Here is a 24,517-nt window from a genome sequence, read left to right on the forward strand (position 1 = left end):
CATGGGTGTCTCTGACGACAAAACTCTGGGAGAGCTTTGTCTCACCAGGGATCAGATGGTCCCCTGTTCGGAAGGCAAGGGGCGGGTGCCAACGCCCTTCTCACCTCAGTCTGACCCGGGGGCGCGGGCCCAGAAGTCTCTCGGAGCCCCCGCCTCTGGAGTGGCGTTCCCCGAGGGCGGGGCGTGGGCGGGTCCCCCAGGAGCCGCAGAAGCTGCGCGGGGCGGGCGCCCCCAGCGCCGGGGTTGAGGGAGGCCGGGCTCCTTGCTGGGCTGGGAGGGGGGCGCGGAATCAGGGCTTTTTAGGACCCAGCGCGGCACCTTCCTCCGGGGGCGAGTGCGGCTGCGCGCGCCGTGTGCCCGTGTCCGGAGAGCGGCGGGCTGGACGCGGACCGCGCGAGCGAGCAGGCGACGGGCGAGCAGCGAACGAAGCAGCAGCCCGGGCGGCAGCAGCTTCGCGGCGGCGGCGGCCGCTCCGCGCCTCGCCTCCCCGGCCTCGCCGGCCTCACTTCGCCGCTCGCGGACTTGCCACCCCCGCCTCCCCGCCCGACCTCCTCAGCCCCCAGTCTCGGCTGGCAGCGCCCACCGCCTGCCCGAAGCGAGGAGCGGAGTGCGGGGCGCAGAGGCACCGGAGCCAGTGCCCGCCGGCTCCGCAAACCAAACCCAGCCGGGAGAACCCCCGCCCGGCCCCGCGCAGCTCCGCGACCGCCGGGAGCTGTCCCTTCAGCACCGCCGCGGGAGCCAGAGTCGGAGCTCAGCCCAGCGGAACCCCGGCTCGAGCCTGGGCGCACCGAGAGCAGCGCTCGGCGTTCGCCGCACGAGCAACACCCCAGGTGCCCCTGCCAGGGGGCCCGCCATCTCCTCCGGGAGGCGGGGAGAAGGAACGAGGAGGGCGGGCGGGCAGGCGGGCCCGCCGCCGGGGGGAGCAGGCAGCCAAGCAAGGAGAGAGGGAGGGGGCCGGAGCCCGCCCTGCGTCCCGAGCTGCAGCCCGGCCACGCAGGGAGGAAGGCAGGCGGCAACCATCTCCCCCGCGCCGAGAGCGCGCCGCGGCGACCACCGCACAGAGGAGCGCGATTTCCCGGTCCCTTCTCCTCCCCTCCCCCTCCCGGGGGCTGGCCTCTTGTCCAGCCCCGGGAGCGGCTGACCTTCCCCCCAAAACCTTTGTGCCGATCTCTCCATTTTCCCGCGGAGATGGGGACGGGAGCCCGGCCCCCCAACCCTCTTTCCCCTCCTCCTGGGGCTCACCGCTGAGCCCGCCCCCCTCCCTCTTCCTCCCTCCCTCCCTCCCTCTCTGCCTCCCTCCTTTCCTCCTCTGCCTCCTCCGCTGCCGGACCAGCTCCCTCCCACATCTGGCGCCTGGAGACCCTTGGGATCCCGCGCACACTCCCCTGGACCGGCACCTGGCAGAAAGCGCCCAGAGAGGCTTGGGTCGCTCGTTGGGGTGGCCAGAGCCGCGGGCCTCTGTTCCCCCCGACGGCTAGGGGGAGGGGGGAAGAGGCCGCGCGCCCCCCTCCCCGGCGCCAACTCCCCCTGGCGGCCGCTCCCAAGGGTGTCGCTGGGCCGCGCCATGCCTAAGGGGGCGCCGCGATGGGCCAAGGGGACGAGAGCGAGCGCATCGTGATCAACGTGGGCGGCACGCGCCACCAGACGTACCGCTCGACCCTGCGCACGCTGCCCGGCACGCGGCTCGCCTGGCTGGCAGAGCCCGACGCCCACAGCCACTTCGACTATGACCCGCGTGCCGACGAGTTCTTCTTCGACCGCCACCCGGGCGTCTTCGCGCACATCCTGAACTACTACCGCACCGGCAAGCTGCACTGTCCGGCCGACGTGTGCGGGCCGCTCTACGAGGAGGAGCTGGCCTTCTGGGGCATCGACGAGACCGACGTGGAGCCCTGCTGCTGGATGACTTACCGCCAGCACCGCGACGCCGAGGAGGCGCTGGACAGCTTCGGCGGCGCGCCCCTGGACAACAGCGCCGACGACGCTGACGCCGACGGGCCCGGCGACTCGGGCGACGGCGAGGACGAGCTGGAGATGACCAAGCGCCTGGCGCTCAGTGACTCCCCGGATGGCCGGCCTGGTGGCTTTTGGCGCCGCTGGCAGCCGCGCATTTGGGCGCTCTTCGAGGACCCATACTCGTCCCGCTACGCGCGGGTAAGTGACAACTTACCCATCAGAAAAGCGGGGCGGGAAGGCCGCGTCCTGTGCCTCCCGCGGGCAGGGGTGGACCGGAGAACTGGCGCCTAGGGAGTTCAGAACCGAAAGGGGGTGTGTGCGCATGTGTGCACTAAGAGAGAGAGAGAATGTCTGCCGGGGTTCTGGTTTTCTATATATGTCAGTCTGTGTGTTGCCAAGTTTAATATGTATGCGTATGAATGGGTGTGTGTGTGTGTGTGTGTGTGTGTGTGTGAGTAGATTGTGTGTGCATATTTATGTAAGTGTGGTGTGTATTCAGGTGGATAAAGTGTGTAGTGGGAATGAGTGGGCATGTGTGTATGTTTGAATGTGCGTGAGCGCCGGCCCGTGCACATTTGTGTCTTTGCAGAGGTGCACTGTCAAAGTATGGACTGACCTCGAGATTTTAGTGTGGGGAGGGAAGCTGGGAGCCCTTCCTCCTGCCCAGGTAAGGGGGCATCTGCAGCCAGCATGGCCCCCAAAAAGGCTTGAGGCCTACTGGGCTGCTTCGGACGCTGCCCCCTCCCCAGGGAGTAGCCTCTGGCAATTTTGAGGAGGTGGTCAAGAAGACATCTCCATGGCTAATCACAGCTTGGAAGTTGGTGGAGGGCTGGGCTGTAGAGTAGGGGTGGTCCCACTGAGCCCCTGATCCTGGGATCACAGCCTGTCCTTCCTCCTTGTCAAAAAGGGAGGGTGTTGGAGTGGGTCACTGGGCTTATGCCAGTGCTTCCTCTGGGACATCCGGAAGTGGGTAGAGGGGGGTCCTTAAGGGGGAACCTGCAAGGAGAAGGTGTGTGAGAGGTGGGCGTGTCTTCATGGGCCACTCCCCTTTAGCCGTGCCAGCTTGTTCCCAGGAAGAAAGGACATGCTGCTGCTGACCTTGGTCCCTCAGATGGCCTCTCTGGATCAGTTTCCTCTTCTGTAAAATGGGGGAGGGGCCTGGTGGACTCTTAAGGGCCTTACTGCTGGACCATCAGTGACTGAGCCCCAAAAGAGGAACTGGTAGCAGCCACCTATCATGGAAGAGACACTCTCAACCTTCACTGAGCTCTGTCCTCAGAGGCCTGAAGGAAGACCCTAAGCCTATGGGGCAAGGGCAGAGTGGAGAGCCCCTCCTGCATCCCTGAGCTGCCCTCACCCACTACCAGGCAAAGCACTGCCTCTGCCCTGCTGTTTTTTACTCCACATCTCTCCCCTCCTGCCCACTTGGAGCCTGAGCCAGAGTGGAGGGGGAGAGGGGAAGGGGGTGCTAGAGAGGGGTAGGAGGCTGCAGATGAGAGTGGAGGAAGGTGATTTGGGGGGACTTTCAAGTGCTGTGGGCAGAGAAAGTCTGTATTTAGGCAGAGACCTGGTAGATTTGTTAACTGAGATCAAACACAGTATGGCCTGTGGGGGGCGGTTAGCAGGTCAGTCTTAATACCTTGAATTCTGGAACAACTATGTTTATCGGGGAGGCAATAGGGAGAGAGCCAGGCTGATGTTTTGCCACTGAGGACCCTGCCCAAGGTCACCCAGGGAGCTAGAGGCCAAGGACTAGAACTCAATTCTTCTGGGACCCTATCCTCCCCTGGGCTGGCTGCCAGCTCCTGCCTTTCCCCAGAGTGGACTGGGACCCTCAGAGGGCTTCCCTCCCCTCCCCTTTTCTGACGGAGGCCACCACAGCTAGAGGGTTATGTAACTGGAGGCTGTGGCTGAGCTGTGGGGAGGGGCTGGAGGAGGAGGAGGGGAGGTTGAACTGGTGCATGTTGGGGTGGGGTTGGGAAGAGGCCTGGGTTAGAGCCACTGCCCACTCAGCCCACACTTGACCTTGGACAGCATCTCCCCCACCAACTTTGGCCCCAGAAGCAAGGGGTAGGCCCAGCCTCCTGACTCCCAAGCCAGAGGTTGGGTCCCCCAGCCCCATCCCTTGGACTCAGTGTTGGGAGTGCCCCAAGCTTCAGGGCAGGCAGGGGGCAGTGGGACATGTTCCAACCCCTTTCACTGGCCCTGCTCTCCCGCCTGACATTCCTAGGCTACTGGGTGGCCTTCACCCAAGGCAGACAAATGGGCCAGCTGGTGTGGTTGGAGATCCTGTTGGTGTGCAAAACCATATAGAAAAGTCTTGAAAAAAATCTCTGAAGTAAATGCTCATTGAAGAGCAGAGTGAGGGAAAAGCTGGGTGCCCGGTGGTCGGGGACAGGCGGTACTGGGATGGGAGTGGGTGCTAGTGGGCACTCCCCTTCAGCCTGTCTGAGCCACCTTCTCTCCCTAGTGGCCTAAAGAAAGGTCGTAGTCCCTTCCAACTCCCTTGGGGAACAGCCGAGGACACTGAGGCCCATAGCACGAGAGACCTGCCCAAGGGCACTCAGGAGCTGAGGAGGGAAGGGCTGGGATTAGAACCCCAGCTTCCTGCCACCCTCCCGGCTGGCCTAGCTGCATTGCGCTGCCTCTCTGCAGCTCATCTGCGCAGAGACCAGCCGCCTGCCCGCCCTCCTCCCCCTCTATCTTCCCTAGGCAGTCGTCACCTTTGTTTACCCCTCCCCCACACGGGCCCCGTGCCCCCTCACATGGGCTGGTCGAGACTCAAGTCGTTATGTAGATCTAGGCCAACATGTTGTGTGTGTGGTGTTGCATATGTGTGTGAAGGAAAGGCTGTCTGTATGTGTGAGACAGAGGTTCTGGGTGAGTATGAGAGACTTTGTGTGTGTGAGAATAAAAATGTGAGGGAGACTCCAGGTGTGTGTGTGTGTGTGTGTGTGCAGTGAGACTGCAACTCTATGTGAGCTTCCTGAGTCCCTGTGTCAGGGGTTGTGTGTGAGAGAGAGATAGATTCTGTGTTTTGGATGGGCTGTGCGTGTGTGAGAATGAATCAGTGTGGGAGACAGTGTGTACAAGAGAGACTGCATGTGTAAGAGAGATGCTGTATGTGAGCTTCGGGGAGTGTGTGAGTGGAGGTGAGTGTGTCTGCATGAGTGTGTGGCTGTGTGTGATGAGTGTGAAACTATATGTGAAGCTTGTGTGTGAGGCTGTGTGTGTGTATACATGCGTGCACACATAAGGCAGGAGGCTGTGTGGGGTGGGGGGGGTCCCTGTGTGTGACAGACTGTGTGTATGTGAGGGCAAGTATTAGACAGAGACTGTGTGTGACAGTGTGCGTGGCGTGTGTGCGAGACCCCATGTGTGTGTCAGTGTGCTGTGCCTATGTTAGAGGTCCTGCATGTGCCTCGAGGAAGATGAGGTTCTGGAGCTGCTGCTTGCCCACTGCCTCGGTCTCTGGGACTCTGGCACAGCCTGAGGGCATTTCCCGTCCTCCATAGAGATGCTGTTCTGCCCAGGCCACTATCACTGTGTGGGCTGGGTGGTAAGGTCACCTTTCCCTGAGGAGCTGCCACCTCCCCTGGACCTTGGTGCTGGCCCTGGAGAGAGGGGCTGCGTAGTGGGGGTGGGAGGGCCCATCTGCATAGTAGGGGTGGGAGGGGCAACAGTGCCAGCTGCTGGTGGAGGCAGCTGCTCCCCTGGCCCCCTCTCCTGTGCTCTGGGCACCAGCCTGAGGGGAGAGGGGTGGGGGGATTAACCGGGATGGGATGAGCTCCACTGTGTTCTGGGGTAGGAGGTAGTGCCCCTGACACACACAAGACAAGGATGATGATCATACTGTTTGCAGAGGCTATGGAGGGACTTCTGAGGCCATGAGAGTAAGAACTGCCCCAGAGGAGGTGATGCTGGAGCAAGCTTTGAGGGACAGGGAGAATTAGCCAGGCAGAGCAGGGAGTCATAGAGGTGTGAGAGCTTGAAACCTGCCCTCCTGTCTTCCCTGGGGGCCAGCTCAGGTCTGAGGATCTTGGCTTTAGTCTCTGATTTGCATGTCATCATCAGGGGCATTGCTGCATCCCATCAGGGCCAATGGTGGTCCCTGTGCTGCAGGCCAGAGTGTCTCGTGTGTGTGTGTGTGTGTGTGTGTGTGTGTGTGTGTGTGTGTGTGTTGACATCTGTTCCTGAGTCACTTGACTTTCCAAATGCCAAAGAAGTGCCAATGGTCCCTAAGCTGGGGAAGCCCCACCTCCGTCCACCCCGCTGCCTGCCTCTCCTCTGACCCTTGTCCTGTGCCTGTCTCTTTGCCCTGTCCCTGCCTCTTGGGAACTTGATGCAGATGTGGCTCCCCCTCAGCTTCCTGGGAAAGAAATTTACCTGCTGGCTGGAATGAAGCACCCAGCCAGAGGCTTCTGTTCCTCCCTTGGGTTACAGCTGACACAGGGCTCTTGGAATTGTGGCTTGGCATGCAGAGGGCTGGGGGACAGAGCTATTATTAGGGGATTCTAGGCAGTGTACCCCCTCGCCTCGGAGCCCTGTCCCCCAGGCTAGGGCCCCCCTTAGAGTCATGGTATTATATGAAGGAGACCCATGAGCAGTGGAGAAGGGGCTGGATTATGTTCCCCTCCCAGCTGCCCCAAGGGCCCTCCACCACAATATGCCCCCTCTTTCCCATGATCCTTGTGGGGTCCTCAGGTCTTTGAATGGTTCCTCCAGCTCCCAGTGATGAAAATCACAAACCAAGCACCTCCTGTTCAGAGCCCCACAGCCCCTTCACAGCTGGATGGGAATAATGATAGAACCGACTTTACAGGGTTGGTGCAAAGATAACTGAGGTAATGCTTGGACAGCCCCGAGCCGCAGGGCCTGGAATACAGTAAATGCTCAATAAATGTTGGCTGCTATTATTACTACTGTTGATTGTATTATCATTTCCCCTTTCGACTATCTGTAGACTCTCCTCTCCCTCCACCTCCATGCTCACCATTCTGGCTCAGGCCACCATGGTTCCCCTCAGGCACAACTCCCCAGTAGCCCCCCAGCTACTCTTCCACCTCCAGCCCCTGGCAGCTCCAGTTTATCCTCCATCTCCTGGCAACCACAGGGGTCTTTTCATCTCACAGGCCTGTCAGATCACCCTGGCCTGCTTAGAACCCTTCAGCGCTTCCCCGACCCATAGCCCATATGATGGCCTCTCAGATCCTGCCTGTTCCTCCAGTCTCCTCTGGCCTGACCATCCCCATCGCTTACCCAGCCCCAACCACCAGGCCTTGTTTCAGCTTCTTGCATATGCCAGGTTCCCCTGCCTCAGGGCCTTTGCACATCCCCTGCCCTCTGGAGCACTCTTACCTGTGGGTCACCCCTCTCCATCCCTCACACCCTGCCTCAAACAGCAGCTCCTCAGTGGTGCTTCCCCAGGCCCCCAGGCTGGGTCAGAGTCAGAACCAGGGCCCTTCCTGGGAGAGAAGCTCTCTGGTTTGTAATAAAATGTTCATTAGCAGCCTTGTTTGATTCGGGCTCATCTTTAGACTGTAAGTCTCTCTAAACCGTAAGCCTCTGGTATACTTGGTAGAACAGGAGCCGTTATTATGATAATGAGGAAGTTGAGGCCCAGAGAGGAGCACTCTACCTGAGGCCCCTCATGAATGGGTTAGCTGGGGGCTGGCTTGGAAACTTGTGTCTCGTCACTCCTGGCTCTCAGGTGCTTTGTGTCACATTGCCTCAGAGCATTTGGAGTCTGTGCTCCTTGGCTCTGAGCAGGAGGTCTGGCATCTGCCAGAAGCTTTGGAGGGGATTGGCTGGAGTGTCTCAAGGAGGGAGGTGGGGTTGTCTCAGAGGTGGGGGAGGGGGTTCAGTGGAGGATCATTCCAGAGTCCAGTGCCTGGTCTGGGGATCTCAAGGCCTCCAAGACAGCTGAATATAGTGCCTCTGGCTATTCTGAGCGGTCTCATGACTGGGGGATTCGCTCTGGACCAAAAGGTCAGGACGTTGAGCCACTGCCTCCCATCAGCTCTGGGGCCAGCCTGGCCACCATCCCAGCCTGAGCTCCCACTGCTGGGTGCAAGCTTAGAGGAAAAGGAGGGCTTGGCAGGCTTCAGGGGTGGTTTGCTGTCCAGTCCTTATTCAGGGGAACCATTTAGGTGGTAGCGACCCCTTTATGTATGCGTAGGACTATTGCAGGGGATGTGTGCTGCCAGGCTACCTCTAGTCAATATGTTCATCCAATAACAATAAACTGGCTCAGAGAGGGAAAGATACTTGCTCAAGACCACACAGAGAATCAGCGACACTCAAACTCACAGCCGAGGCCTCTGGTCCCTTAGCTCGTGAGCGGTGGAGCCAGATGTTGGGCCTCTGACACTGGAGTTCTGTCCATAACAATTACACAACACTGCCTCCCAACCATGTTCCAGGGATGGTGAGACCTGTGGCTTGCCATGACCCAGGATTGAATTTCTATCTGGGTCTCTCCCTCCCTACCATCCGCTCTTTCCCAACAACCTGTCCAGAACCTGTCAGCAAGCTCTGGCCCCTGGATAATGGCAGGTGAGGGCCCTGCCTGGCCAGGCCATGGGGCTAAGAGGGTGCTCTGGCAGTCCCCAAGGAAGAAGGTTTTGTGACAATACCTCAATTGTCCTCCCACTCCCACCCATGCAGGCCCTGGGACTCCGTATGGCCTGGAGGGAAATGGCAGGAGGATTGGGAGGATCAGAAGCTGCCTTTGCAGGATGGTATATGGTAGGAACGCTGGCCGCTCCTCAGCTCGGCACTCAAGGCCTTCTACCCTGGAACCCAGCCACCGCTCCTGTGGCTCTCTTCCGCCAGCCTCCTTCCTCTCTGGTCCTCGTCAGCGGCCCTCATTTTAATCTCTGGGGTTTTGTCCTCTATTCCCCTCACTTCAGTGTCCTCCCTGCATTTGCTGTATGTGAAAATCCACCTCAAGATTCCTCACACTTAGCCTGGCTGCCCCTGCCCTTGCTGACCTCCTTTTTTGGGGGGGGAATGAGGGGTATGCACTGGGCACTGAGTCACCCAGTATTCGAGATTTGAGCTGGAGGTGAGTGGGTCAGTTCTGGAGGCTGGGGGCTGGGGACAGACAGGCTCTCAGGATTAGGGACCAGCCCAGGTGTGTAGAGAGATGAGGCTATAGATGAGACCCAGTTTCGGCATCAGACACCTGGACCAGAGAGGGGTCTGTAACCAGGCCAGAAAACCAACTGGGCTACCTTAGGCAAGTCCTGTCACCCCCTCAACCTACAGTTTTTCCATGTGTAAAATATAGAGGTTGTTCTAAGTGATCACTAAAGCTCTTCCCAACTCTGACACTCTGGGAGTCCAGGAATTCTAGGCTTCAGCTTCCCAGAGGAGCTGGGGGAACCAAGTGAGTCCTCCCCTATTTCTCCTTCCTATCCCAGCCCAGCTCCTCCCCAGGGCACATGTGAGCAATCCTGGCAAAAGTCCTGATCCGGAGCAGGCAAGAGCCTGGGCAGAGGGGGTCTAAAGAGTTTCCTCTTACATTCATTCAGCGTGCCTCATCCTGCCCTCATTCATTCAAGGCTTAGTGATCACGCCCCTGATGGGCTCCCCCAGTCCTCTGGCAGGCACAGACCTGGGGAGACCACCTCTTTAGGTGGTGCTTGCTTGCTCAGACCTACAGGCAGCACCTATTGCCCATTTCTCAAGGCCCTTCTCTTGGCTCCCTGCCCTCAGGGAGTTACAGAAAGGCCTACTCAGAGTTACCATCTGCCAGGCTGTGGGGCCTGGAGTAGGGGCGGTGGGGCCAACTTCCATAATGTAGGACCGCTGTGGGGAGGGGTGCAGGGGATAAGTACTGTGCTGGAGGGGCCAGGGCTGGGTAGGGGTGTTTGTGATGGCTGCTCTGGGGGATGGAGGATGACTGCTGGAGGACTACCACCCATGCCTGACCCTCAGAATTACCTGAGATGCTTAAAGTTCACCCTCCTGGAAAACTCAACTCTTAGATCAGGGAGGGTGAGAATGTTCTCTCCACCCCTCAGCACAGCTGAGGTCAAATCGCTGCAGTGGGGCCTGAGAGGTGTTGGCTCCTTCCACTCAAGGTGTGGCCCTCTGACCAACAGCAACACCATCTGGACACTTGTTAGACATGAAGCCTTTCAGGCCCCACCCCAGCCCTGAAACAAATTCAGAATCTGCATTTTCATTCCCCCGATGATTCATGCACCCTGGAGTCTGAGAAGTGCTGATGCAAGCAGCGGCTCCAATCAAGGGCCAGCCTCAGGACACAGAGGGCTGGACGGGCGTGTGCAGGTTGGCAGAGTGTCACGAGCAAGCCGGTCCTTCCTGAGGCCAAGGCTTCGATGGCAGGGGGACTGGTCCTGCGGTGAGGCCCATCACAGCCATGCCAACCGCATCTATCCAGTGGCTCCCACTGGTAGAACTTGGGAGTCATCCTGGACTCCTCCCTCTCAGACATCAACCAACCCTGTTGTCTTCATGTTTCAAACTCAGAATCCAGCCACGTGGCAGCCTCCATAGCTCCCCCCGGGTGGAAGCCCCTGCCTTCTCTTGCCTGAGTTCTTCTCTCCGCCCTGCCCTGCCCTTTTCTCAGGGCAGCCAGGACCGCCCTGGCAAAGTGCTAGCAGATCAAGTCTGCCCTCCGGTCCAACTCACGCTGGCGTCCGGGCTTCCTCAGAGGGTGTAGCGTCCACTTGAGTGCCCCACCTCCAGCCTCTCCGTCTGCCGTCTGCTTCCCTCTCCCTCCCTCCCCAGCCTCCATGGCTTTCCTCCCCAGCCCTTGCCACCTGCGCCACCTGCGCTGCGCTGGGCCCTCCACCTGGCGTGCTTTTCCCTCGGGTATCGACTCTCACACCCCCTCCAGGTCTGTACTCAGACATCATCAGCCCAGACTACACCCCTCCGGCCCCTTCCCCACTTTGTGCTTTGCTCTTTTCTCCTTGGCATTTACCACCATCAAGTGTACTATATAGTTTACTTATCTGCCTTGTTCATTGTCTGTTTCCCCACAAGACTGTGCAGTCCATGAGGGCAGGGATTTTTGCCTCTTTTTCCAGTTACTCTATCTCTAGAAGCTAGAGCAGGGCCTGGTACATAGTGGCTGCTAAATAGAAATTTCCTGAAAGAAAATTTCTTTCAGGTGGGGTTCAAGGCTGAGGGCAGACATGGGCACCTGTGTTTGAGCCTGTTCCTGGCTGAGCCTTCCTTTCTGGCCTCACGTGGAAGCACAATCCTTCCATCCCCCGAGCCTGGAGCAGCGGTGAACAGGCAAAGGCTGGGACAGCGCTCATGGGTGGTCCAAACCCCAGTCCTGGCAGGGGCCCACCTGCTAGTCACCCAGGCCCAGATGAAGCTCTTCACAGCCTGACCCTCTGCCTTTCCAAACTCCTCCTCCATACTGTGTCAGCCTAGCCACCATCCACAACCACAGCTCTGAGGCCACAAAACTGTTTTCTAAAACCAGGATGCACATGTTCCCACGTCCCGCTTGGTCCAGCCCCACCCTGGAGTCTGACTTCTCCTGGACTCTGTTCCTCCCGGAGGCCAGCCAGGCTCTTTCCTGCCTCTCCTTCCCCATCTCCTTCCGTGTCCACCTCCTTCCCTTCCTTGTCCCCTCTTGTCCCCTTTCCTCTGTCAGCTGTGCTCGTGGGAAGTTCTAGGCATTAGTCACTGGCTTCCAAATGGACTTCTCCCCTTCAAAGTCTAGGAAGGTTTTTGTCCCCGATCCCCTGCTTGGAGCCCGGATCTGCATTCAGTAGAAAGTGTACGGGCTTTGCATCTCCCCGCCCCTCACTACGTCCTGGCTACCTGATTTTGTCAATATGACCTGCAGCCCCTTTCTCTCCTAAGAGCATAGCCCCTTGAGCTATGAGGCCTTCAAATCCCAGCCCCACTGCCTTCCAGCTGTGTGACTTTAGATAAGTTTCCTAACCTGTCTGTGCCTCAAAAGAGGGATATTAATAGCACCTGACTCATCGGGAAGTTGGGAGGATCCAGTGTGTTAAGCACTTAGCCCAGATCCCAGAACATAGTAAGTGCTTAATTGTTGTGCATCCCATCATCTTTTCACCAGCTCTCGGCCTTGCAAGATTCAAATCATCACCTGTTCCCCACCTGTTTACTTGTTTTAGTTCTTCACTCTACTGCCAAATGCTTCTCCTAGGAGTCACCTCACCTACCTTGGCCTCTGGGGCCCTTTCTTCCAGCCTGTCTCCCAGGGGTCGACTTCAGAGGTGTCACCCTGGGAGGTGGGCATGGATTCTCGCTTGGTTCTCCCATGAGCCCCCAGTGTGTCCTGGGCAGGTCACAGCCCCTGTGAACCTCAGTCTCCCCATCTGTGGTAATGGGCTGCTTGTCCTTGCTTATCCTCCATCCCCAGGTCTGGCAGGGTATGAGAGAGAGGATGATAGAACTTCCAATTGCCAGGGGAGAGGGAGGGCCGCTGACATCAGGCCTTGGTCAGGAGCCAAGCACAGGGACCTCAGATGCCGACAAGTGTGCCAGTGTGGTAGGGCTGGTGGGCGGAGGCCATGTATCACAGCTCGGGTCATTGGAACATCTCCTCTTTAAAGGGGCTACTCAGGCACAGGGAGGAGCCTGGGGACTAGGGCTGGGGGCTCCTGTTGGTGCCCATGGGTGGTGCCCACTCTGAGGCTGGGCTGCTCTGCCAAGCCGACACCAGCCTGGGTGGGGATGAGCTAATATTAGCTGGGGCAGCCGCAGACAGCTAAGCTCAGGGTGCCTCAGGAGCCAGCCTCACTGGGTCAGGCTCAGATGCTGCCTCAGTGTGAGCCATGGCAGCCAAAGGAAGCTTTCTCTCAAGCCAGTGCAGCACATCAGACGCTCCTTCCACCCTGGCCAGGCCCAGGCCTTCTCTGTTGGCCTGGCAGCCTGGCTCTGGAACCCCTGCCCACGATGCCATTCACCTCATGTCTTCCTTCGCCAGTGTAGCACAGAAAGCATGCAATTCCTCTCCCCATACTCCCACTTTGATCGTAGACACAGTCGGAGAGCTGTTTCCCTGCCAGGGGCTGCTGTCAGCACCAATTCATCCATCCAGCCAACAAATGTTTATTGAGCATCTACTGTGGCAGGTGCTGCTCTAGAAGCTGGGAATAGGGCAAAGAACAAAACCACCCAAAATCCCTGCCCTCAAGTTCTTATATTCTAGTGCAGCTGGCTCCATAGAACATGCAGGTGTCTGGTGGGGATGAGTGATGAGTGCTGGGCAGGAATATAATGGAGGCAGGAGCCCAGGGCGCACTGGAGTGGGGAATTTTAACTCCTATGGCAGGGAAGGCCTCACTGTGAGCACAGGTCGTATTCTAGCAAAGATCGAAGGAGGTGAGAAAGGGGGCGACATGACAACTGGGGAGCAGAGGAAGTGAGATGTGCAAAGGCCCTAAGCAGGCCTGTACTCAGGGTTGGAGGTGTATTGAAGAGGTATATTTGGGGCTGGGCTCAGGGAGCCAAAGGACAGTGGCAGAACAGAAGGGGCAGTGCTCCTTACACATAGACATCAAGGTGGAGAAAACAGACTCGGGACTCAAAAGAAGGGAGGCTACAAGGGGGATAACAGCTGAGAAACTATCTACCAGGTGCAATGTCCAACATTTGGGTGATGGCCACACTAGACACCCAATAACCACCGTTATACATGTAACACCCATTTAACAAACAGCACATGTACCCCTTACATCTAAAATAAAATAATTTTTAAAAGAAAGAAAAATCCACCCCTAAAAAGTGCAAAGAAAGAATTGAGAACCCAGAACCCCACTGGATCCTGACAGTGGAGTCTGCTCCTGACCAGGTCTGCCCTGCGGGTTCCCAAGGGTGCCAGCCCAGGGCACAGCTGGGCTGGGTTTGCACTGCCCTCTGCTCCCCTCCTGCAGCCGCAGGGGCCTACAGCGGTGGGCCTGCATGAGGGGGGCTCCTGCCTGGCTGTAATGAGGGACTTCTGTCCTCTTCCTGAAGGCCCAAGGTGCCCAGCAGGAAATGGTGGGACCCGTACAGGTTTGCCACCATGCTGGGGGCCGAGCAGTTCTCTGAGCTGGGTGTGGGGCTGGAGAGAAGTTGGTGAGGGAGCTAGAGGGTCAGGGGCCCTGCCTGGGAGAGATCATGTGAGCTCCTTCTAGTCACCTAGGCCTCCGCGGCTCTCGTGGGGTTCTCGCTGCAGGTGTGCTGGGAGAAGATGGCTGGTGGTGTGGTCATAGGCCAGACTGGAGCCCTACGACCTCAGGGCCAATCTCGGGTCTCCTCTTTCTTAACTGTGTGACCTTAGTAAGTCTCAGCCACCTCAGCTATAAAGAGGGGATAATGAGAGTCCCTGCTTCAAAGGGCTGCTGTGAGAAGGCACTGAGATAAGTCACGGAGGCCTTTCCATTCACTGCACTGTGCATTGGTGCACACGTGATGCCCACCATCACTCACACCTCTTGCAGATGAGGCATCTTTGTAGAATGCTCTGCAGACACTCGCCTCACCCCACCTGGAAGGGTCTGAGAATATGAATCTAATGCCTGGCAAGGGAGCTGCCACACCTGGGGAGGCTTCGATGGGACCCTGGCCTGGTGGGTGGCTCCCTGGGGACCTTCTCTGACCACACAGGTGGTGGGGCAGAAGGACATGACTTCATTGGGCCTCATGATCAGAGCAGGGCAGTGAACACACCTCAGGTCACAGCCACCCGCCAGGGCCAGTGTCTCGCCACTTAGAGATGAACGTTTGATGCTCAGCCTCAGGGGCTCTCTGAGTAGCAATGAGGAACACAGTCACCCACTGGGCCTCCTGGAGCCAGCTGGAGCCCTGGGCTAAGGGAAGAGGGCTGGGCCCTGTAAACCCACATGTGTCGCTGCCATCTGCTGAGGGCCAGTCCTGTGCTGTGAGCGCCCTGCAAGCTGCCGTGGGTGCTTCTGCCCTGACCCCTGGCCAGCCCCACACCTGGAGCACAGTCTTGCCTTTCCAGGCTCAGCTTCTTCATTTATAAAGTGTGCTTAACGGCATGGCCAGCCTCTAAGTGGTGTTAGGAGAATCTGTCAGACCAGAGGCAGAAAGAGCATTTGGGAGAAAATACAATTCTGAATGCCATGTGGAGGAAGAGACCATCATCTCAAGTGCAAGGGGAGTGTAGGGAGGAGACAGGCTAGAGGGGAGTGCACGGGCCTTTGGACCTGGCCATGCCTGGGTTCTGATCCTTCCTCTGCCTCAGTGTGGACTTGGGCAGGTGGTGTCTGGCTGAGCCTCAGTTTCCTCTTGTGTAAAATGGGATTATAGTTTGTACTTCACAGGCTGTGGTGGGTCTCAGAGGGGCACAGCCCCCAGCACTGTGCCTGGCACATGGGAGACACTCATCAAGGGCTGGATCTGGTGACCTGGGGTGCCATTGTCACCGGTTCTGGGTTCAGATTTTCCAGGGTATGAGGAGGCCCTGGCTGAGCCACAGAGACAAGGAAGGAGGCCGTAGATGCCTCAGCCAGTGGCCGCACAACCTCAGGGCCATGAGCCACCGTCACCAATGATATATTTAGAGGCACAAAGGTCAGAAATACCAGGCTCTGGCTTCTCTTCTAGGCGGCAGGAATCGTGTCTCCTGCAGCCTGGCTGTCACCAAGCAGATATTTTTTTCTTGTCTGGCAGTCTGGGGATTGGAGTAAACGCCTGGAATTTAGGAATCACAGTGGTTTGTGCCGGCTTACTGAGACTTTCCATGTCCCCAGCCCTTTTCAAAGCCTGTGGTATGACTCTTGGGAGCCGTACCACCCTGCTCTTCCAGGTTGCCCTGGGCCCCCAGGCACACCTCCACTCCCCAGCGTGCTCTGGCTCCCGGCCCCTCTGCCTTTGCTTACTCCATTGCCTCCACTGAGAGTGCCCACTCCTCCTCCTCTGCATTTCTGAAATGGATGTATCCTGCTAGGCTGGCTCTGACGGCTCCTCCTTTAGGGAGCCTTTCCTGACACCCTCTACCTCCTGGAAGAGCCTGCTCTGCCCTTCATGCTTCCAGAAAACCTTTCGTGACTGACTTGAGGCCCTTGATCCACTGACCTATGGTTCTGAGTCTCTCAGACTCAACCACAACCTCTTGGAGGGCAAGGGTCAGCTTAGGCAATAGTACTGCCTGTTACATAGCAGGGAATCCATCGATCTTTGCTAAAGCCACGTGCCCCACACCAGCCCTGTGAAGTGGAAGAGCTAGGTAATATACCCCTCTTGTTGACGAAGGAAAAATGGCTCCCAGAGAGATTCATTTATTTGTCCAAGACCATCCAGTTAGCAAGTGGTAGAAGGATTAGATCTCAGGTCTTCTTTTGAAAATAAACCAAGAAGGTCAGCTTGAGCCATGCCAGTGTTCCTTATGGCTCAGTATGCTGTGGTTCTATGGTAATGATGAGGCAGTGAGAGGGACAGGTGAGTAATGGACGAATGGATGAAAGAGTGGATAAAAAGCTGGATATGTGGATGGATGCAGGTGAATGGATGGAGGGAGGAACATATGGGTGGAAGGAGACACAGCTGGGTGACTCAGTGGAGAGGTAAACAAATGGATGAGAAAGATGGATGGAGGACCACTGATACATTCCTCCTCGCATGCCTTCAAAGCAGGACAAGTCCCACCTCAGAGGATGAATGCATCCTGGACAATGGGACTTGGAAGCATGGACTTCAGGGTGGCAGGCAGGGTAGAGTGACCCAGCATATGTGTGCAGAAAGTGGGATTGCCAGATGCAGAAAGTGGAATGGTTTGTAGAGTTTTGTGGAGTGAGAAAGCTGGGAGCTGGGAACAGGGACTGGGCTGAGGGACTGGCCCACTTTCAAAGGTGAGAATCCCTGATGGCAGAGAACCAGGACCAGGCTGGAAAGAAGTTGCAGGCAGAGCCATGTGACCAGCAAGGCCTCAGGGCCTGTGGTTTTCCAGACTTGCTCTGGCTGAAGCCTGGAGGCCAGTCAGTGAGTGGGAGATTGCCCTTTGAACCCTAGGCTGTGTGAGCGAGTCTGTGGTTTCAGTGTCTTCTGGAGTAGGGAGGCCTCTCTTCCTCCTTAGGTCCCCAGCCTTGGTGAGTGAGAACCTCTGATAGCTTAGGCATGGTGTGTTCAAGGAGACAGTTCAGCTTCACCAGCTGCAGAGAGGGTGCTGAGGAGGAGGCCTTCCTGAGGTCCCAGAAGATCCTGGCTCAGGTATACCAGGATTGACCATCTTCCCCCTGCTTTTTGACTATCAAGCCCCAGGCATTAGCCATGAACTCCAAGGCTTTAGTTCTAATTGCCTAAAGGACCAGTGAAGTGACCACTGGCATAGGGCGGTCAGTGTTGAGCTTGGTGGAGCCTGGAAGCTTAGATGCTTCTGGCCTGAAGCAGATTCTTCCAGCTGGAGCTAAGTCTCTCCATTTGCACAAGGCACAACACTGTGAGCTCCAGGCTCCCTCCAAAGCCCTGATCTAGCATTCCCCAGCACCAAGCTGCACCCCCCACACACATATACTGGCCCGGCGATCTCCCTGGGAAACCAGGTCCCAATGAGAGTGCCTGGTGTGCCGCTAACTGCTCATTACAGTCACGGCTGCAGCTAAGTATAGCTTCAGCACACACAAGACTAAGACAACAAGGGAACGTCTTCCCATAAAAAAGCTCCACATGCAAACACACAGACATCTGCACACACAGGCTCCCACCCTCACGCAAATCCATGGCCTTGCACACATACAAACGCATACTTGCACCTATGCAAAGCTTTATAATTTATTTACTCATTCATTCAATAAATGTTTGTTAGGGGGGTAGTAGAGTGGTTAAGTGCATGTGTTCTGGCGTCAGACAAAGCTGGGTTTCGAATTCGAGCTCCCTCACTTCCCAGTTGTATGATCATGGGCAACTTAACCTCTCTGAGCCTCAATTTTCTTCTTTATAAAATTGAGGTGGTGACCACAACGTGGACCTCAGAGTTGGTGTAAAGATAAATGAGATGGGGGCATGTTTGAGTGCTTAGAACAGCCCTGGCTCAGAATGTGTCACTACATGGTAGCTGCCTTCATCATTACTATTGAGTACCTATTGTGTGCCCAGCTCTGCACTCTTATTTCTGGAGATGGTTGTGAAAAGTAGTGCCTAGTGCCTAATAGGCATTCAGTAGATATTTGATGATGGAATGAATGAACAATTGAATGAAAGCTGCATAGATGGGTGGCTGGATGTCCTCAGAGCTTTCTTCTCTCAGGAGGAATTCAACCTCCCTCGGCTTGCAAGCAGGCTGTGTCTCCGGTAAGATCTAGATGTTCTTGTGGGTAACACAGGGATTCCAGAGATAGAACAGGAACCTGAAGGTGCCTGGGCCACTCCTCATTTTGCAGATGCAGAAATGGCAGTGCAGAGAGGCAGCAGGGAGCAGTCATTGTCCCAGACCAGTCAGTGTCCGGAGCCCAAAACTGTCACCTTGAGCCATCCTAGCACAGTGGTCTAGCATAGCAGGTGATGCCTGGTCAAGCTGCAGCACCTGAGCCTGAAGCAGCTGGAGTCTGGAGCCTGGAGACTGTTCAGGCTACAGTCCTGGTCCCCACTGGGGCAAACACAGAAATCATGCAGTCACACATCAGTCAGATCCTTGGCTGGGCTGTCAGGCTGGGGCCTCTGGCCAGCACTAGGCAGGGTTCTAGCTGCCAGGGAAGGGGCTTGGGTCTAGCCTGGGTACAAAGCAAGCTTCAGGATTTGAAGGTCCTGTCACTGTTCCCGACCTTTGAATAAACCAGCTGCTAAACTGCCTGGGCCATCTCCTATTGCGCCTCTTCAAAAAGAAACTGACATTTCCTGGTGCTTTTTTAAGCCCAGGCTGGCTGGGCCAGGCCCTGGCGTGGGGGGTGGGGAGGGGGTGGATGGCAACGGGAGTCACACAGCCTGAGTCTCTCCTCACCTTGAGTGATCTCAAGACGCTGGGAATAGACATGGTCTCATCTCCTCACCATGTGTCCCAGATTCCAATTCCGATGCCCAGATTCCAGATTCGCCACTCCAGTGCCTGCATCCAGGTTTTGAATTCCACAATCCAGTGCCAGTTCTGCCCCCTAGACAGGACTCAGGCTGTTGGACTACATCATGAGCTCCTTCAGCTGGTCTGCCTGCTGGGAAGGAAGGACGTATCTGCCCCCTCTCTAAAAAGGAGCCCTGTGACCTTGTCTCCACTCTCCATGAATGACATGCACCACTCATGTTCATGGCTAGTGGGGATTCAGGTCTTTGCTCACTGATTGTGCCCATTGTCAAGGAGATGAAAGTGATTGTGCCTGCAGCCAGTGTAGACATGAGTCTGCTTCCAATGAATGCACTCATTGGCGGTGTGGATACGGATCTGCCCTCAAGCACTGTGCCCACTGTCAGTGTAATAAACACTCTTTGCAGAGATCAAGGATGCCCACTGCCAATGAGAGCATAGCTGAATGATTAGTGATCGTGTCCATGGCTAGTTTAGCCACAGCTTCATGGACGGAGATTATCCTTTTACCAGTGTAGATCTGCTGTCAGAGTGGCCAGTGCCCGTGTAAATGCAACTCTGAAATCAATGATGGTGTACATTGCCAGTGTAGATGCAGATGTGGTATCATTGAATCAGTGACCGCCCATGTAGACAAGGGGCAATGAGCACCAATGGGGGAACTCAGCTCCAAAGGAGGCTGCAGGGAGTTAACCATGGCACCTATTATGCAGATCTAGAAGGAGTGAGGCAAGTGGACACAGGACATGTGTCCACGATCTTCTTTGCACAGAGTAAAGCTGTCCTTGTGCTCCTCATTTCCTGGGGAAGGGACCTCCTTTCCCCTGCTGGTTGGAGTGTTTGGCTGGGCCTTCAAGGCAGGGCCACTCAGACCCTCAGATTCAGCCACCTCATGGACCTTACATTCTAGTGGGGGAAGAGAGTCAATCAATAAATATGAACACTAAGTAAATTAGATAGTGTCAATGCCAACGTGCAACCAACTGGACACTTACAACAGAGACTTTATTTCTAATCCTGCTGCCACTTCTGAGCTACGTGGGGTTCTCTTGCATATCTTAACTGCTCTAAACCTCAATTTTCTTATTTTCTTATATGCAAATTATACCTTGATGAAGCTGGGGAAAGTTGGCATTTTAGATGATCTGTGCTGGGAGGCACAGCAGAGTAAGGAAAATCACATTTTGGGTGCCCAAATGTGATTGGACACCCAATCACAATAGGTGCCCAAAAGTGATTGGGCGCCCAATCACAATAGGTGCCCAAAATGTGATTGGGCACCTATTGGGTGCCATGGGGCAGTGGGGATGAGCCATGGGGGTACCTGGGGAAAGGCGTTCTAGGCAGAAGGAACAGCCAGTGCAAGGGCATGGAGGCAGGCGTGTGTCTGCATATTTGAGGAACATGCTTGAGGAGGCAGATGTGAAGGCAATGGTAGTAGGGAGGAGGCTGGGGAGATAATGGACGACCAGATCAAGTCTGATCTGCAAGCCATTGAGAAGACCTTTTTTTCTTCTCTGAGAGAAATGGGGCACCAGTGCAGGATTCTGAGCAGATAAATGACACAATTAAATTTATGTTTTAAAAGCTGTGTTGCAAACAGTCCCAGAGCACGAGGAATGTTGGAGCCTGGGAGACCAGTTAACAGGCTGGTCTATTACCATGACCCGGGGGGAAAGGATGATGGTTGGGCATGGGTGGTCACAGCACGAGTGGGAAGGGCTCGGATGCTGGGTCTATTTTTCAAGCAGAGCCACCAGGATTTCCTTACAGATTAAATGTGAGATGTGACAGAAAGAGATGTGTCAAGGATGACTCCAAGGTTTTTGGCAAGAATGTCCTGGAAGGATGGAGACACTCTCTCATGAGATGGAGAGGCTGCAGGGGGTGGGGGTGGCACAGGAGTTCAGTCGATGTGTTGAGTTTGAAAGAGCTGGTAGGATTCCATGTGGAGACACCAGGGTGCTGGATGCTGAAAAGTCCTGAGTTCAGGGGAAAGGTGGGGCTGGAGATAAGCCTCTAGAGTGTGCTGTTTATGGGTGTTTGAATGATTACGGCGTTTAGGTCATAAAACTGAGTGGACCACTAAGGATGTGAGTGTAGATGAAGAAGAAGAGCAAGAACTGAGCTCCAGGGTGCCCCGATAGTTAGAGACTGAGAGAGGAGTTGGCAAGGACACCAAGAAGGAGCAGCCAGTGATGGAGAAAGAAAATCCAGAGGCTGTGCGGTCCCGGGAAGTGCAATAAGGAGGGAGGGATCAGTGGCATCAGATGCTGCCGGTGAGTCAGGAACATGAGGCCTGAGCAGCTCCCTTTCTCTCTGCCTAGAATGCACTTCCTTGTAGCTTGCATTTCCCTAGTTGATTCTTATCCATCCTTTCAACCTCTGCAGAGTTGTCACTTCCTTCTGGAAGCCACTCTAACCTCAAGACTTGTTGTTAAAGGCCCACCAAATGCCTAAGCATTCCCCTTGATGCCTCGTCACCTCACATGGGGTACATGTTAGCTTGTGTGGTTAATTGATAAATGTCACTCTCCCCCTCTCCTACTCCTCCCCCCAGGAACTGTGGCTGTTTTTGCTCGCCCTGTACCCAGTACCCAGTACAGGCCTGGGATAAGGTGTAAATAGTTGTTGGAGGGACACAGGTGGACAGTCAACTGTGGTGCCACCTGGGTTGTGTCCATTACCCTCCCTGAGCTGTTTTTATTCCCCTCCCTCCAAACACACACACACACACACACACACACACACACACACACGTATGCACATATTTGACTCGATCCAAACACACAAGTGGGCACAGGAGGGAAATTTCCTAGTGAATTCCTAGTGGACTCCATTCCTAGCTCCTCCGTGGAGGTTGCAGCCTCCATTTTCTTATCTGCCAAATGGAGGCCATCAAGAACTGTCCTGTTGATGGCCCAGTTGGTGGTGTGTGTGTGTGTGTGTGTGTGTGTGTGTTGTATATATAGGATCCAAAACATGAAGATGTGCTGTAAACTGAAGAAGGCTGTGCCTATTGTCAGCATAATGGGAAGACAAACATCTTTCTCCCAGGACTGCCCGGGGGTGACATGAGAAAGATTTATAAGTGGAAGTAACAGAACACGGTGGTTTTGGAGTCAGAGAGACCTGGTTTCAAAGCCCACCTGACACTTTTGAGCTATATGGGAGATTTTTGCACATCTTAACCACTCTGAACCTCAGTTTTTTAATCTGCAAAATGGAGGTAATGATGCCTCCCTCAGAGAAGTTTTTAAAGATAAATGAGATAATGTTTGTAAAGTGCTTGACCTCTGGTGAGTGTGCTATTATTACTGCATAGCAGAGGACAGAGAAGCTCAACAAAGGCAAATACTCCTATGGCCAAGGTGGTTATGAGGATAAAAAAGTGTAAAATGGGCTGTATTTGGTGGCTCACACCTGTAATTCCAGCACTTTGGGAGGCCAAGGCAGGCAGATCATGAGGTCAGGAGATCGAGGCCAACATGGTAAAACCTCGTCTCTACTAAAAATACGAAAATTAGCTGGGTGTGGTGGCATGCACCTTTAATCCCAGCTACTCAGGAGTCTGAGGGAGGAGAATCACCTGAACCTGGGAGGCGGAGATTGCAGTGAGCCAAGATCACACCACTGCACTCCAGTCTAGCAATAGGACAAGACTCCATCTCAAACAAACAAACAAAAAGGGCAAAATGCGCCATCCATTTAGCCACATATAGTGAGTGCTGAAAAAAAGCAGACTCTGAAGCAGGTCAAGGGAAATGGTGCAAGGATGGGAGTTTGAAGGAAACCCGACAAAGCCTGCCCTGCAGAAGGGATGTCTCAGGGGCATGTCCCAAGGCTCATCTGCAGGTGTAGGCAAGGCCATCACAGGAAGGAAGAGGAGCAGGTGTGTTCTGGTGACCCCGAGGGCAGACCTGTGATTGCTGGGAAAATGAGACATGAGATTGACTTACATGAGAAATAAATGCATATCTCTCAGACCAGTTCAAAGACAGAATGAATGGCCTCGTGAGCTTCCCATCACTGGTGGTGACCAACAGAAACATCTGTCTTAGGGTCACTGCAGATGAGATCATTGAACTGCCCTTTCAGGGGCCTATACAGGCATAACTTGGTGATCTTGTGGGCTTGGTTCCAGACTGCAGCAATCAAGTGCATATTACAGTAAAGCAAGTCACATATTTTTTGGTTTCTCAGAGTATATAAAATTTATGTTTATACCATACTGTACATTATTAACTGTACAATACCATTATGTCTAAAAATGTACATATCTTAATTTTAAAATACTTTATTGCTTAAAAATGCTAACAATCATATGAGCCTTCAGTGAGTCATAATCTTTTTGCTAGTAAAGGGTCTTCCCTCAGTGTTGATGGCTGCTGACTGATCAGCGTGGTGATTGCTGAAGGCTGGGGTGGCCATAGCAATTTTGTAAAGTAAGACAACAAAGGAGTTTGTTGCATTGATTGTCTTTCACAAAAAATTTCTCTGTGGCAGGTGATGCTCTATGATAGTGTTTCATCCACAGTAGAACTTCTTTCAAAACTGGAGTCAATCCTCTCAAACCCTGCTGCTGCTTTGTCAGCTGAGTTTATGCTATATTCTAAGTCCTTTGTTGTCATTTCAACAATGTTTATGGCATCTTCACCAGGAGTAGATTTCATCTCAAGAAACCACTTTCTTTGCTTATCCATAAGAAGCAACTCCTCATCTGTTCACGTTTGATCATGAGATTGCAGCAATTCAGTCACATCTTCAGGCTCCACTTCTAATTCTAGCTCTCTTGCTATTTTCATCACATCTGCAGTTACTTCCTCCACTGAAGTCTTGAACCCCTTAAAGCCATTCATGAGAATTGGAATAAACTTCTTTTAAACTCCTGTTAATGTTGCTATTTTGACCTCCTCCCATGAATCACAAATGTTCTTAGTGACATCTAGAATGATAAATTCTTTCCAGAAGGTGTCAATTGACTGCACAGATTGATCAGAGGAATAATCACTATCTATGGAAACTATAGCCTTATGAAATGTATTTCTTAAAGAATATGACTTGAAAGTCAAAATGACTCCTTGGTCCATGGGCTTCAGAATGGATGCTGTGTTAGCTGGCAGGAAAACAACATTCATCTCCTTGTACATCTCTATCACAGCTCTTGGGTAACCAGGTGCATTGTTAATGAGCAGTAATATTTTGAAAGGAATCACTTTTTGTGAGCAGTAGTTCTCAACAGTGAGCTTAAAATATTCAGGAAACCACTATGCTATAAACAGATTTGCTGTAATCTAGGCTTTGTTGTTCCATTTCTAGAGCACAGACAAAGTAGCTTTAGTCTGATTCTTAAGGGCTCTGGAATTTTCAGAATGGTGACTATTGGCTTCAACTCAAAGTCACTAGCTGCATTAGCTCTTAACTAGAGAGGCAGCCTGTCCTTTGAAGCTTTGAAGCCAGGTATTGACTTCTCTCTAGCTATGAAAATCCTCGATGGCATCTTGTTCCAATAGAAGGCTGTTTCATCTGCATTGAAAATCTTTTGCTTAGTGTAGCCACCTTCATCAGTGATTTTCG

General features: G+C 54.6%; 1 protein-coding gene across 1 annotated transcript in view; it reads left to right on the forward strand.

The window, feature by feature from the left end:
- The first annotated feature begins 359 nt into the window (after positions 1-359).
- KCNC1 (potassium voltage-gated channel subfamily C member 1) overlaps positions 360-24,517 on the forward strand; it is a 47,915-nt gene continuing 23,757 nt past the window's right edge. Inside the window, exon 1 of the mRNA XM_035265937.3 lies at positions 360-2,154. Coding sequence (XP_035121828.1) covers positions 1,585-2,154 — 570 coding nt within the window. The 5' untranslated portion in view covers positions 360-1,584. The remainder of the gene's footprint in view (positions 2,155-24,517) is intronic.

Source organism: Callithrix jacchus, chromosome 10 (genome assembly GCF_049354715.1).
Source record: "Callithrix jacchus isolate 240 chromosome 10, calJac240_pri, whole genome shotgun sequence".
Classification (NCBI taxonomy): domain Eukaryota; kingdom Metazoa; phylum Chordata; class Mammalia; order Primates; family Cebidae; genus Callithrix; species Callithrix jacchus.